Source organism: Rhineura floridana, chromosome 1 (assembly GCF_030035675.1).
Source record: "Rhineura floridana isolate rRhiFlo1 chromosome 1, rRhiFlo1.hap2, whole genome shotgun sequence".
Lineage (NCBI taxonomy): Eukaryota > Metazoa > Chordata > Lepidosauria > Squamata > Rhineuridae > Rhineura > Rhineura floridana.
Window position 1 is genome coordinate 258,991,254 of NC_084480.1, and position 14,690 is coordinate 259,005,943.

At 41.2% G+C, this 14,690-nt stretch overlaps 1 protein-coding gene across 2 annotated transcripts; it reads left to right on the forward strand.

Annotated features, from left to right (window-relative positions):
* The first annotated feature begins 4,071 nt into the window (after window positions 1-4,071).
* On the forward strand, window positions 4,072-14,444 carry MRPL15 (mitochondrial ribosomal protein L15). Of its 2 annotated transcripts, none has more exons than XM_061601189.1 (5): window positions 4,072-4,294; window positions 6,103-6,260; window positions 10,308-10,473; window positions 11,498-11,621; window positions 13,968-14,444. In XM_061601189.1, exons 1-5 carry the CDS (start codon window positions 4,178-4,180, stop codon window positions 14,303-14,305), a joined length of 903 nt encoding a protein of 300 aa, XP_061457173.1. In that variant the 5' UTR covers window positions 4,072-4,177; the 3' UTR covers window positions 14,306-14,444. The 2 variants fall into 2 exon arrangements, with proteins under 2 accessions (XP_061457173.1, XP_061457259.1); XM_061601275.1 differs by having other exon boundaries at window positions 4,207-4,311.
* Window positions 14,445-14,690: the final 246 nt, after the last annotated feature.

Sequence of the window (14,690 nt, forward strand, 5' to 3'; positions counted from 1 at the left end):
TCAGGTCTGTGGCTTCCTTTATGGAATCAATCCATCTCTTGTTTGTCCTTCCTCTTTTTCTACTCCCTTCTGTTTTCCCCACCATTATTCTTTTTTCTAGTGAATCATGTCTTCTCATTATGTGTCCAAAGTATGATAATCTCAGTTTCATCATTGTAGCTCCTAGTGACAGTTCTAACAGTTGGGTTGTTATAACACCCAATTATTTGTCTTTTTTGCAGGCCATGGTGTGTGCAAAGCTCTCTTCCAACACCACATTTCAAATGAGTTGATTTTTCTCTTATCTGCTTTTTTCACTGTCCAACTTTCACATCCATACACAGAGATCAGGAATACCATGGTCTGAATGATCCTGACTTTAGTGTTCAGTGATACATCTTTGCATTTGAGGACCTTTTCTAGTTCTCTCACAGCTGCCCTCCTCATTCCTAGCCTTCTTCTGGTTTCTTGACTATTGTCTCCATTTTGGTTAATGACTGTGCCAAGGTATTGATAATCTTTGACAAGTTCAATATCCTCATTGTCAACTTTAAGGTTACATAAATCTTCTGTTGTCATTACTTTAGTCTTTTTGACATTCAGCTATAGTCCTGCTTTTGTGCTTTCCTCTTTAACTTTCATGAGCATTCATTTGAAATCCTTACTGGTTTCTGTTAGTAGTATGGTATCATCTGCATATCTTAAATTATTGATATTTCTCCCTCCAATTTTCACACCTCCTTCATCTTGGTCCAATCCCACTTTCCGTATGATATGCTCTGCGCACAGTCAGCCTTTCCCAACCAGTGTGCCTCCAGATGTTGTTGGACCACAACTGCCATCAGCCTCAGCCATTGGCAATGCTGGCTGAGGCTGATGAGAGTTGTGGTCCAACAACATCTGGAGGCACACTGGTTGGGAAAGGCCGGATTAAATAAATACACTAGGGTGATAAGATACACCCGTCTCACATCCTTTCCTATTGGGAACCAATTGGTTTCTCCATATTCTGTCCTTACAATAGCCTCTTGTCCAGAGTATAAGTTGCGCATCAGGACAATCAGATGCTGTGGCACCCCCATTTCTTTTAAAGCATTCCATAGTTTTTCATGATCTACACAGTCAAAGACTTTGCTGTAATCTATAAAGCACAGGGTGATTTTCTTCTGAAAGTCCTTGCTCCGTTCCATTATCAAATGTATGTTTGCAATATGATCTCTGTGCCTTTTCCCTTTCTAAATCCAGCTTGAATGTCTGACATTTCTCACTCCATATATGGTAAGAGTCTTTGTTGTAGAATCTTGAGCATTACTTTACTTGCATGGGAGGCTCCTAGTCCCCTCTAAGAGCTATAATTCTCAGAGTAGTTTTACAGTCAATCGCTCTTCCAAGAGATCTCTGAAAATTGTAGCTGTTTGAGGGAAATAGGATATCTAACAACTCTCAGCATCCTTTATTAACTACAACTCCCAGGATTCTTTTGGGGAAACCATGGAATAAATGTGTGGTGTGAATGTGGCCCGCATGCTTAACAGTGGTGCACTGAGGACCCCACTCAGTAGAATAAAATCTTGGACTTCTTCATTGATTTCTATGGGTAGTTCTAAACCCACAGTAGAGATGTGAGAAATGGCTTCTGTGCTGTGACTATGGAAAGAGATGATGCATCCCTCCCAGTTTCTTAACTGAACCTGAACCTGAACTAACATTTGCAGGAAGGGATTCTGAGGAACTGAGACAAATAGTGGTAACGAGAGCGGAAGTTCTAAGCTTAATGGACAATATAAAAACTGACAAATCACCGGGCCCGGATGGCATCCACCCGAGAGTTCTCAAAGAACTCAAAGGTGAAATTGCTGATCTGCTAACTAAAATATGTAACTTGTCCCTTGGGTCCTCCTCCGTGCCTGAGGACTGGAAAGTGGCAAATGTAACGCCAATCTTCAAAAAGGGATCCAGAGGGGATCCCAGAAATTACAGGCCAGTTAGCTTAACTTCTGTCCCTGGAAAACTGGTAGAAAGTATTATTAAAGCTAGATTAACTAAGCACATAGAAGAACAAGCCTTGCTGAAGCAGAGCCAGCATGGCTTCTGCAAGGGAAAGTCCTGTCTCAGTAACCTATTAGAATTCTTTGAGAGTGTCAACAAGCATATAGATAGAGGTGATCCAGTGGACATAGTGTACTTAGACTTTCAAAAAGCGTTTGACAAGGTACCTCACCAAAGGCTTCTGAGGAAGCTTAGCAGTCATGGAATAAGAGGAGAGGTCCTCTTGTGGATAAGGAATTGGTTAAGAAGCAGAAAGCAGAGAGTAGGAATAAACGGACAGTTCTCCCAATGGAGGGCTGTAGAAAGTGGAGTCCCTCAAGGATCAGTATTGGGACCTGTACTTTTCAACTTGTTCATTAATGACCTAGAATTAGGAGTGAGCAGTGAAGTGGCCAAGTTTGCTGACGACACTAAATTGTTCAGGGTTGTTAAAACAAAAAGGGATTGCGAAGAGCTCCAAAAAGACCTCTCCAAACTGAGTGAATGGGCGGAAAAATGGCAAATGCAATTCAATATAAACAAGTGTAAAATTATGCATATTGGAGCAAAAAATCTGAATTTCACATATACGCTCATGGGGTCTGAACTGGCGGTGACCAACCAGGAGAGAGACCTCGGGGTTGTAGTGGACAGCACGATGAAAATGTCAACCTAGTGTGCAGCAGCTGTGAAAAAGGCAAATTCCATGCTTGCGATAATTAGGAAAGGTATTGAAAATAAAACAGCCGATATCATAATACCGTTGTATAAATCTATGGTGCGGCCGCATTTGGAATACTGTGTACAGTTCTGGTCGCCTCACCTCAAAAAGGATATGATAGAGTTGGAAAAGGTTCAGAAGAGGGCAACCAGAATGATCAAGGGGATGGAGCGACTCCCTTACGAGGAAAGGTTGCAGCATTTGGGGCTTTTTGGTTTAGAGAAAAGGCGGGTCAGAGGAGACATGATAGAAGTGTATAAAATTATGCATGGCATTGAGAAAGTGGATAGAGAAAAGTTCTTCTCCCTCTCTCATAATACTAGAACTCGTGGACATTCAAAGAAGCTGAATGTTGGAAGATTCAGGACAGACAAAAGGAAGTACTTCTTTACTCAGCGCATAGTTAAACTATGGAATTTGCTCCCACAAGATGCAGTAATGGCCACCAGCTTGGATGGCTTTAAAAGAAGATTAGACAAATTCATGGAGGACAGGGCTATCAATGGCTACTAGCCGTGATGGCTGTGCTCTGCCACCCTAGTCAGAGGCAGCATGCTTCTGAAAACCAGTTGCCAGAAGCCTCAGGAGGGGAGAGTGTTCTTGCACTCGGGTCCTGCTTGCAGGCTTCCCCCAGGCAAATGGTTGGCCACTGTGAGAACAGGATGCTGGACTAGATGGGCCACTGGCCTGATCCAGCAGGCTCTTCTTATGTTCTTATGTTCTTAACTCTGAGAGCTTACTGATGACCTGTGCAGGGGGGAGGCAACTGAGAGTGCAACCCTGTTATTTCTCCTGGATCCCTCTGCAGCCTTGAATACCATTGTCCATGGTATCATTTTATTTATTTATTAAATTTATATCCCGCCCTTCCTCCCAGTAGGAGCCCAGGGCGGCATCATAAGAAGAACCTGCTGGATCAGGCCAGTCCTTAGTGGATTTAGGACTGTAGCCTAGTCTTTTTTTAATATAGTAAGGGGGAGTTGATGGCTTTATATTGTTTTAAGATTTTTATTAGAATTGTTGTATTGTTTGATTTTATGTTTGAGGTACCCCGCCCTGGGATCACTTGCGAGTTAAAAACGAAACCAATGAAAGTGACAGCTGTTTGTAGGAAGCAATGTAGAAATCCAAATAACTGTGATTTGGCGGCAGTAGCGTGCTTTCCCCTACAATCGAAGAAAACTCAGGAGTCGTTGCCTTTCAAACAGAATTTATCTCAATTCCCCTGAATTCAGACACGTTGCGCTGTACCTTTCTAAAAAAATTAAGGTATTGATTCCGAAATAACACCGGAAATCGAGAGGAATGCATTTCTCTATACCTTCTTTTATCTACGGCTGTGGTTTGGCAATCTTTTTGCGCTTGCGCAGAGACTCTGGTTGGTTCTCTTTTCTCCCCTACTCTGGTCCTTCCTTCTAGCCGTTGCACTTACTTCTTACTGGTGGATCGATGGCGACGGCGTCTCGGGCTGGCGGAGGGAGTAGGAGCAAGGCCTTGGAGCTGGTGCGGACCTTGCCCAGGGTTAGCCTCGCCAACCTACGGCCCAACGATGGAGCCCGCCACCGGGTGAGTTGGAGGCTACGGTGAGCGTGGAGGTCGTGCTGGGTCTGCCTCGCTGTTGGCAAGGCCGCTGCCGCGTTAGGCCACTTGCTGTGAGATCGGGAGGAAAGGAGGAGAGCTACTTGTCCCACACTCCCTTCGTTCCCTCATTTTTTTTATTTAAGCCCACTTTCTCGATAGGGAGGGTTCGTGTACCTTTATAAGTAGGATGATTGGCAGAAATTCCACAGGTGCTGCTTTCCCAGCTTGAAGATACTTGAATGGGGCCTAGTAACATTTAGATTTCTGCCTGTCAGGCAACTGATATACACATAGAAGAAAAGGTGGCACATTCCCGCTTATTTCTAATAAGCAGATAGGTCATATTCATAAACGTAATGCTTTACTTAATTTTCTCCATATAGTGAACTTATAAATACTGGAAGATGCTTCTGTGCATATTTTTACTGGACACAGGCACGTCTTGTCTGAGTAAATATCATTGGCTATTTTATCTGGGATACTACAAAGAATCCTGTAGCACCTTCCAATCTACTTAAGTCAAATACAATCTTACAGATATAAACACACAGCATATAAAATTGGAAAGCTTTCACCAATGACTAGTACCCGTATATCTCGTTCATGGTTTTTTAAAATATTGTTATTCTATTTGATTCCCATATTTTAACATTTCCTTATACTTCTTCTCTGCCTGACTGGTTCCATAAGTCATTTTTTCATGTGTAGCTATGTCCACTAGTTCCATTGCTAAGGGTTCTATTATGAGACGATACTTAAAGTTGATAGAATACATGAACTGTGAGTGAGGAGCAATTATTGTTCTAATTTTTCAATAGAAAAGGTGAAATGTAACTTACCTTGCATTCATGCTGTATCTTCTGTGTTTGTTTGAGTTTGTATATAAAATAATGGCATAAAAGGAAGGGGGTAGTCCATATGCACAAAGCTTTTTTTAAAAGTTGTTTTGTTTTAATATATTTTAATATGTTTTTATGATGTTTTATAGCGATTTTAGTGTTTTTGTTTGCCTCCCTGGGCTCCTACTGTGAGGAAGGGCAGGATATAAATTTAATTAATTAATTATTTTTTAAAAAGTATTAAGTAAGATGAGACCAGACAGTTACTGAAATACAAAGAACTTAATCCTGATTGCTGTTGTTTGTGACATGGAAATAATTCCAAAACCTCATGTCACAATACACCAGTTTATCTCCCAAATGCCATGGGATTGCACCCTGCTTAAGCTAAGCAGGGTCAGGTCTGGTCAGTGTCTAGATGGGAGACCATTTGGGAACCGTATGTATGCCGCCACGGGTTTCTATGATGAAAAGAAAGGCTGGGTATAAATGTAATAAATACATAAATGGGATTTTTGCTGCAAGAGCTGGAACTTTTTCTGTAGGATGTATCATTTGTGGAACACCTGTCAGACATTTATTCTGTATTTAGCAGAGAACCCATTACAAATTGTGGAATATATTTTTAGATCATTCTCTGACAGTTCCCCACCTCTTCACTCACTTTTCCACAACTTCTACCTTGCTGTGGATTATCCCAATTTTGTGGATTATTTTATTGTATACTCCCAAACGGTCAAAATGGAATAGCTTATATCCTATACATATATCCTGTATATCCTATATAGAAGTAAGTCTCACTGTATTCAGTTGGACTTACTTCCAAATATATGTGCACAAGATTGCTTGTGGAAGAGGGGAGTTCTGTGGCACAGGCACCCTTTTTTGGAACATACGAAACTGCAAACTGAGTATACCTTATATAGCAAGCTAATGTAAAGTTATTTATTTTAGGAAAAGAGACGTGGACGTGGAATGCATGGAGGTGGAAAAAGTGGCCGAGGTCACAAAGGGCAAAGGCAGAGAGGAACCCGTCCTCGATTAGGCTTTGAGGGAGGCCAAACTCCATTTTATCTTGTTATACCAAAATATACCTACAATGACAGACACCAGTAAGTTTGCTTCTACAATTATACTTTTGGGAAAATGTCTGTAGTCAAAATTAATTTATGGTGCAAGTCACACTCCCAGCTGGGAGCAGTGGGGTTGAACAGGGTGGGAGAGCCACTGCTGCATTCACAGCCCTGCAGCTTGTGCTAACCAGGGTGGAAGGTGGGGGCAGGCAGTCATTGTGCTGATTTTTGTTGTAGCACCTTCAAACTGACTCAAGAGAGCAGTACAGATTGGGTCCAGTGATGGTAGGGGGAGCAGTTTAGGACTCTGCCTTCATCTACTATTCTGTGATTCTATGACTTGCACATTCACTTGCAAACCTCCATGCTTATGCCAGTATGTGCAGATAAAAAGAAACATGGTTTGAAACCAAATAAATGGAAGCACTTATTTGTGTTAAGAACATTGGGTGGTATTCAGTGTTAGTTCTGCTCATAGTAGACCCATTGAAATGAATCATCATGACTAACTTAGGTCTATTAATTTCATAGATTTACTTAGAGTATAATTTAAGTTATAGATCCATGAAACTAATAAACCTAAGTTGGTCACATTTATTGATTTAGCAAAAAATTACCACCTTTTCATTCAATACAATTCTGAGCCAGAGCAGGTAAAAGACCTTATGACCAGATGGGCTCAAAATATTGGGGAAAATAGCCCTAAGGAAGTAGGGAACATCTTTTGGAAAAGGCGCAAAGATTTTCCCTGAACGCAGCCATTAGGGGAAAAAATGTAATAAATTAATGAGCAGATCATACATTACACCTGTTAACATTTTTATTAGTTTTTAGAATTTTATTTGGCAACATGTTGGAAATGTCAGAAAGAGTCTGGAGATTTCTTTCATATGTCACGGAAATGTGAGTGGGGGAGAGAAATACTGAGGGAGGGGAGAATAAGCAAGCAGATTACATTTTAGGCTATTGGATTCTATTACATGCTTTAATTTGGATTCCTGCATTGAGCAGGGGGTTGGATTCGATGGCCTTATAGGCCACTTCCAACCCTACTATTCTATGTTTCTATGATTTTCTTATTGAGGTATGTGAAAGAATCTCACATAAATTCACTAATAGGCCAAAAAAAACCAAACACCCTTGGGGTTTAAGAACGTACCTATAGCCAACAGATATTTCTATCAAATTTTAAAAAGCAAGGAAATTTGGCAGCTATAGTGAATGCGCCAGGGGAGAAGAAGACCTGACCTCTCTGAGATATTGTGAAAAATGGACATGGACTGCCTTCAAGTCGATCCCAAGTTGTGGCTACCCTATAAATAGGGTGTTCATGGTAAGCGGTATTCAGAGGGAGTTTAGCATTGCCTCCCTCTGAGGCTGGTCCTCCCCAGCTGGCTAGGGCCTGCTCAACTTGCCACAGCTGCACAAGCCAGCCCCTTCCTTGTACACGACTGCCAGCTGGGGGGGGCGCTACTGGGCTCCTTGGGACTATGCAGCTTGCCCACGGCTGCACAGGTGGCAGGGCATGTAACCTCTGAGCCACTCACTGTGGGGGTGATCTTTAGCTGGCCCTTGACACCCAGGAGACACAAGCTGGGATTTGAACTCACAGACTGTGGACTCCCAGCCAGACTCTCCCCACTGTGCTATACCTACAAATTTGTCAAAATGCAAACACAATTTGGGTTGGTCTTTCACAATCCAATCCACTTCCTGTGTAGCTTGGAAGAATTTGGTAACATGTGTCTCTGAGCATAAGGTGAATGGTGGCAACACCTGCAATCAGACCTAATAACAGAAACAAGACATTTGCTGTGCTGATCTTTTAGCAGGGAGGAAGCAACGATATTGAGTGTTACAGTTCAGATAGTCACTTTAAATATGTTTGATTAACTTTGCAATTTTAGTGAAGTTTCCTATAGTAAATCATTTTTTTCTTCTGTTTCTGGGAATATGTGAAGTACAGCAACACTTTGCATAATTTACACTAAAAAAAACCCTCCAAAAACAATTGTGGAATAATGGTACTGACTGTTCTGCAGAATACTTTCCAATGGACATGAGAAGTGTCTCAGTTTGCACAGGATAAAACAGTGGGAGGTGAAATATATTCTAGCAAATTTCTAGGTGTGCTCTTATGTTTTTAATTGACCATGCCCACCCTTCCTTAAGTGGAGTGGTTTAAACATAGCAGACTGAAAACGTGCATCTTGGGCAGGCCAAGTTTGTTTCTTTCCAACAGCTAGATTCATTGCTTAAGTAGCAACGTATTGTATTCAGTCTGATTTTACATCAAACTTCAGTTTCAGATTCAACTGTTAATGCACCCAAAATAGAAATAGAGCATAACCTCCAGTATGAAACATAAAAGGCTATCTTCACCATCATATGACATTAACCAATAAAAAGGCTTTGAAATTAATAAAAATAAATTTGACACAGATTTCTAGGATGAATAATGAGGGAAATAAAATTTTCTAGAGTAAATTCTCTATAGAAACAGTAGTAATGCAGGAAAAACAAAGTAAGAAGAACACCAACAAACATACAAAAAAATTAATTCATCTTTGAAGATGCAGTCCTGTTTGCAGGTGTTGCCACCACTCACCATTTGCTCAGAGGCACATGTTACCAAATTCTTCCAAGCTACACAGGAAGTGAATTGGACTGTGAAAGACCAACCCAAATTGTGTTTGCATTTTTACAAATTTGTAGGGCAGAACAATAACTCAGAGAGGAGGTCAGGTCTCCTGCTCCCCAGTTGAATTCACTATAGCTGCCCAATTTCTCTGCTTTTTAAAGTTTGATAGAAATATATGTTGGATGTAGGTACGTTCTTAAACCCCAAGGTTTTTTTTGCCTATTAGTGAATAGTGAGCAGTTTAAAGTTTGTTTGAAAGCTGTGATTCTCAGAACTCCAGCTTCAGTACCCAGAACCTAGTTCCATGCATGTTATTTTTCAAGAGACAAAGTCTAGCACTGTTCTTAAACGTTGGATCCCCAGATGTTGTTGGACTGCAACTCCCATCATTCCCAGACAGCATGGTTAACGGTCAGGGATTATGAAAGTTTTAGTCCAACAACATCTGGGGACCCAAGGCTGAAGAACACTGATTTGTAGGGTGAAACATGCAGGCCAGTATCAAATTGACACAAAATACATTATGCATGTATAACATTTCACAGTGTGTTTCATGTTTTGGTTTTCTTGGTCCTTGAATTTCATCAAGGCTTGAAATTGACCAAGGCTTGTGGCTGCAATTACCCTTGTGAATTGTTAAGTTGGGGGGGGGGGCTTGGTTGGCATAAGCTTTGCATGTAGCGGAATGTTTTTCTACCTCTCCCCTAATACTAGAACTCAGGGACATCCAATGAAGCTGAATGCTGGAAGAGTAAGGATAAACAATGCATAGTTAAACTATGACATTTGCTCTGATGAGATGCAATGGTGGCTACCAGCTTGGATGGCTTTTCAAGAGTTTTAGCCTTGTCCTCCATGAATTTGTCTATCAGTGGTAACAAACCCTGATGGCTGTATTCTACCTCTACTGTTGCAGGAGACAGTGTGCCTCCGAATTCCAGTTGCTGGTAATAGCAGATGTGGAGAGTGCTATTGCACTCAGGTTGTGCCTGTGGGCTTCCCAAAGGTGTCTAGTTTGCCTCTGAGAACAGAATGCTGGACTAGATGGGCCTTTGGCCTGATCCAGTAGTCTTGGCTTATGTTCTTGTTTGTTTACGAGCAGGACAAATTTCAGTGGGCTTACTTTCCAGGTAAAACAGAAATGGGGGACCTGGCACCCTCCAGATTTTGGATTTTCACCTGCAATCAGTGTCAGCCAGCATGGCCAATAGGTGAGGATTATGGGAGTTGTAGTCCAACAACATCTGGAGGTTCAACGGATCCACATCCCTGTGGGGAATGATATCTTGGGTTACAGCCTTACCATACAATCCAGCAGTAGAACAATTTTCACTCATTTCAGTGACGTTTGCACAGTGTGTTGTGTGCTTAATATATATTTTTTACTCATTCTGGTTTAGGTATGCATTCTGAAAGTCTAAATCTGTTTTCCTTTGTTTCTACAGCCTCAGACGTCAGTATCCACCCCTCAGTCTCAAAAAGCTACAGTATCTGATTGACTTAGGTAGAATTGACCCCACACAGCCAATAGATCTAACACAGCTGATAAATGCTAGAGGTGTAACAGTACAGCCATTCAAAAGACATTATGGTATCCAACTTGTGGAGGAGGTATGTCTGTATTATGCGATATTTTAAGCTATTGAGTTTTGAAAGTGTAGTACTTTATTTTTGTAAGTCAAGTAGGTATCCCTCCACTAGAGGGCACTATACATTATTGGATTGTTTTTATTGCTGGATGAGGGGTATTCAAGAAACTAAGCCCGAGGAACCTTTGACCCTCCAAATTCTGCTAGACAACACTCCCATCTCCTTTGGCCATTGAGCCTCCTTGCTGGGGCTGACGGGGGTTGTAGTTCAGCAGCATCTGGAAGGCCAAAGGTCCCCCACACCTGACTTAACATGTTCCAAAGTTGAATGCAAGATGGATTAACTTTTTAAAATGACTTCAGAATCCAGAGTTGAATGTAATTTACTTCAGTGGCATATGGCACTTTGGATTTGCATTTCTCAGATTTCAGGGGATTTCAAAAGTAGTTAGTTGTATGGAAGAAGAGGAGGAGTAGAGATGGCCAGGGAAAAGAAGAGGGGAGAATAGCAACTTTCTCTTTCTGTGAACATCCTTAAGATCCAAGCTCAGTTTTGGATGATTCCTTCCTCCTCCCAGCAGCTCTCTGTTTACATGTTGTTTGAGATTGGTCCCAACTGTCTGGGGGGGGGGTGCAGATGGCCACAGAGTCGTGGAGAGGATGGGAAACTTTCCTTCCATAAGCTTTCTTATGTTACACTGACTTGGATCCCAAGATAAGTTATCTGTGCTCTTTGCCTTTGATGAATAGTAATGAAAATTATTTTATATACCATGTAGTTCAGGTGTAGGGAACCATTGGCCTCTAGATGTTGCTGAACTATAGCTCCCATCAGCCCCAGTAAGCATGGCCAATGGCCAGGGATGATGGTAGTTGTAGTTCAGCAACATCTGGAGGGCCAAAGGTTCCGTGCACGTGATGAACTTGAATGTCTGTGACCTATCATAGATTTAAGTTCTGTGGTGCACATAAGAGTGCAGTAGCTGAAAAACATAAGCCTCAGTTGATCTTTCTGTGACCTAACCACTCTTCATGTGAACTTGCAGGGTGCCGATACTTTTGCAGCAAAAATAAATATTGAAGTGCAGTTGGCATCGGAACTCACCATTGCAGCTGTTGAAAAAAATGGTGGTGTTATTACTACAGCCTTCTATGATCCAAGGAGTTTGGGTAAGAATTCTCATTAACTGTCTCTTCATGGACAAGCAGTCGGTATTTTCTATCTGAATGTTTCTTTTCATTGCAGCTTTTTTATCAATGTATACGGCTAGTCTTCTGATGGTTCTTGAGGGAAGCCCTTGTCTTTTCCAACAAAAAAAGCTGCTTTTATGTATCATACGCATTTGGCACTCAGGTCATGAAACAGAGGAAGGCTTTTGCATGCCGCTTTTTCTAATGTGGCAAACAGAAATGAGCTATGAGCACAATTTCATCTGCCATACTAGCTGGGTTGATGTAAGAGGGTTGGCATTGTAAGGCTTGTGCCTTGGTAGAAAGCTCACTCAGAGCCCACAGATCCCCCACCCTGCTGCTCTTTTTCCTTGATGTTGCTGTTTGAGTGGGTGAGTGAGCAGCATCTAAAACAAGAGGAGGAGGAGCTTCCATTGCTTTCCTTGCCCTCTGGATAGTCATGCAGGCTAAGCTCAACAGAAGAAGGCAAGCAAATGGGCAGCTGCAGTTTGTTTTTATCTCTGATCTGCCTGAGAATTTTTGTTATAGGTGGCCTGTGAACATTGCAGATACATAAGCAGTGGTGAGGAGGAGATGGGTTCACTATACACATCTTGCTCACGGGCCTTCCTAAACCTGCAGCTGACACTGTATGCTTGGCTCATCAGCACAGGTCTAAATAGATCAGTGACCGGGGGAGGGGAGTCTGTGTTGCTCCTTTTTTCTCTGTCTGCCATTCACATCATGTATTTTGCTCACCTACAAATAAGATACCATTCCTCATTCAAATGACCTCTTTAGTATTCAGTCTATTGTGTCTCTATAGCAGAAGTCCTGGCATTTTCCTTCCTCTGCTTTCCTTTTGCTATGGCAGGAATGAGTACCGCAGAAATTCTTTGTCTACTGAGCTTTTTGCCCTTTCAATTCATAGGTTTGTGCCATTGCTTTATGTGAAGGAGAATAATGTATGCAGTTTATTTATTTATTTATTTAAAGCATTTATAAGCTTCGTTTTTCATAAAATTATATCAAGGTGGCATTACCAAATACAAAAACATGTTAGAATTAAAAACAAATAAAAACATTGTTAAAACAATAATACAGTTAGTGTTAAATTACTTGAGTTATAGCAGGGATGTGGAACAGGATCTCCCTCACCCTTGTTAAATATCACCACCTGGCTCTTGATCTTAATATATGAAGAGGGCATTACTGAAGGTATTCTGTACCCAGCTTGTTTATGAATTTAAAGATAAAAAACATTACCAAATTTAGACCAAAAATAGATGGGTAGCCAGTTAAGGTCATCCCAGATTAGTATTATATGAATTGAATTCTATGCTCAGGTCCAGACAAAAGCTGTGCTGCTGTATTTTGTTAGTAACTATCCAAAATGTTTCTAAAAGCGGCCTCATATATGGCATGTTAATGGTAATTTAACAGACGTCACCAGGGCATGCAAGACAGTGGCTCAGTTCTTATTGTCAGAAAGGGGTGCAGCAGGTTTGTCAGCCAATGCTGGGGGGAAAATGTACTCCTGCCCATAGCCATCACTCGGAGTCCAGGAGCAACTTTGGCATTAGAAGGGCTGCCAAGCTATGAATCTTCTCCTTAAAGGGGAATGTAATTCCCTGACCAGAGCAGACACATTTCCCCATCTGGCCCATCTGCCATCAGCAACTTGGACTTGTCTGAATTGAGCTTTCACCCTCATCCAGTCCGTTATCAACTTCAAACAGTTTGGCTTGAAGAAATAAAGGGAACAGACTTTGTGTTCTCTATTCTTGACTTCGTATCCTCTAACGGCTGTTGATGAGTGCCAACTAAATAGAGAAATCTTCCATAACGTAAAAATAAAAGATTTCTAAACATAATGGACCCAAATAAGTTAAACAGTGACTTTTTCATATGCAAAATATTTATTATATTTCTAAATCACCCTTCATCAAATTTTCCCAGGGAGGTTTACAGTCAAACATCAAAGCATTAAAATGTTAACATTCAATCAACCATTTCAATCCAATTTACAGCTGTATCATCAGATCAGATGACGACATCTATCAATTTACTCCTGACCATGTCAAATCACCTTTCTCCAAAGGCCTGGGTGAAGAGGCAGGTCTTCAGCCAGCACTTAAAACCCAATAGCAGCTATTCCAGTCATACCTCCAATGGAAGGGCGCCAACTCACATTATCACCCAATGGGCCTTCCCCAACAGCAGGATGTTGCAGAATATAAACTGAAAAACACTGTAATTTCACACTATGCCCTTCTTTCATAGATGGAATTGCTGATGCCAGAGTAGCTAATCCTGTATCTTTTTGTTCCATTATTTTGCACTTAGATGTTCTTTGCAAGCCAGTGCCCTTTTTCCAACGTGGCCAGCCTATTCCAAAGAGAATGCTTCCTCCTGAAGATCTTGCTCGTTACTATACAGATCCTAAGAGCCGTGGCTACCTGGCTGATCCGTCAAAGATTCCAGGAGCGAGGCTGGAGCTTGCCAGGAAATACGGTTATGTCTTACCAGATATTACAAAAGATGAACTGTTCCAAATGCTGAGCACACGCAAGGACCCCAGACAAATTTTCTTTGGCCTTGCTCCAGGCTGGGTGGTAAACATGTCAGAAAAGAAAATTCTGAAACCTATGGACGAGGGCTTGCTAAAATACTACAGCTCATGAATGATTGGAGACAACTGTTGGAGAACTCAATATTCAAGAACGTTTGCATATTAAATGAAATTATTGTCACTATTTTCTCTTAAAACAAAATTAGTCATAATATAAATAAAACAATAAAATGTTGACTGTATAATAGGCACATCTTCTGTTTAGTGTTCTTCCTTATGTGAAATATGATTGCACTATGGCTAGTCCCCAAAGTTCAGGCTTTCCTTCTGGATATCTAGTAAATGCTTTTCACACACTATCTGCTGTGCAGTATACATGTATATAAGACTCCATCCTTTCCAAAATAATTGTCTCATAATCAGATATTTGTTCCAAAGTAGTAATCTGTGCAACAATATATAACCAATTAACCTTTTCCAGGTGTTTAAGTAACCCA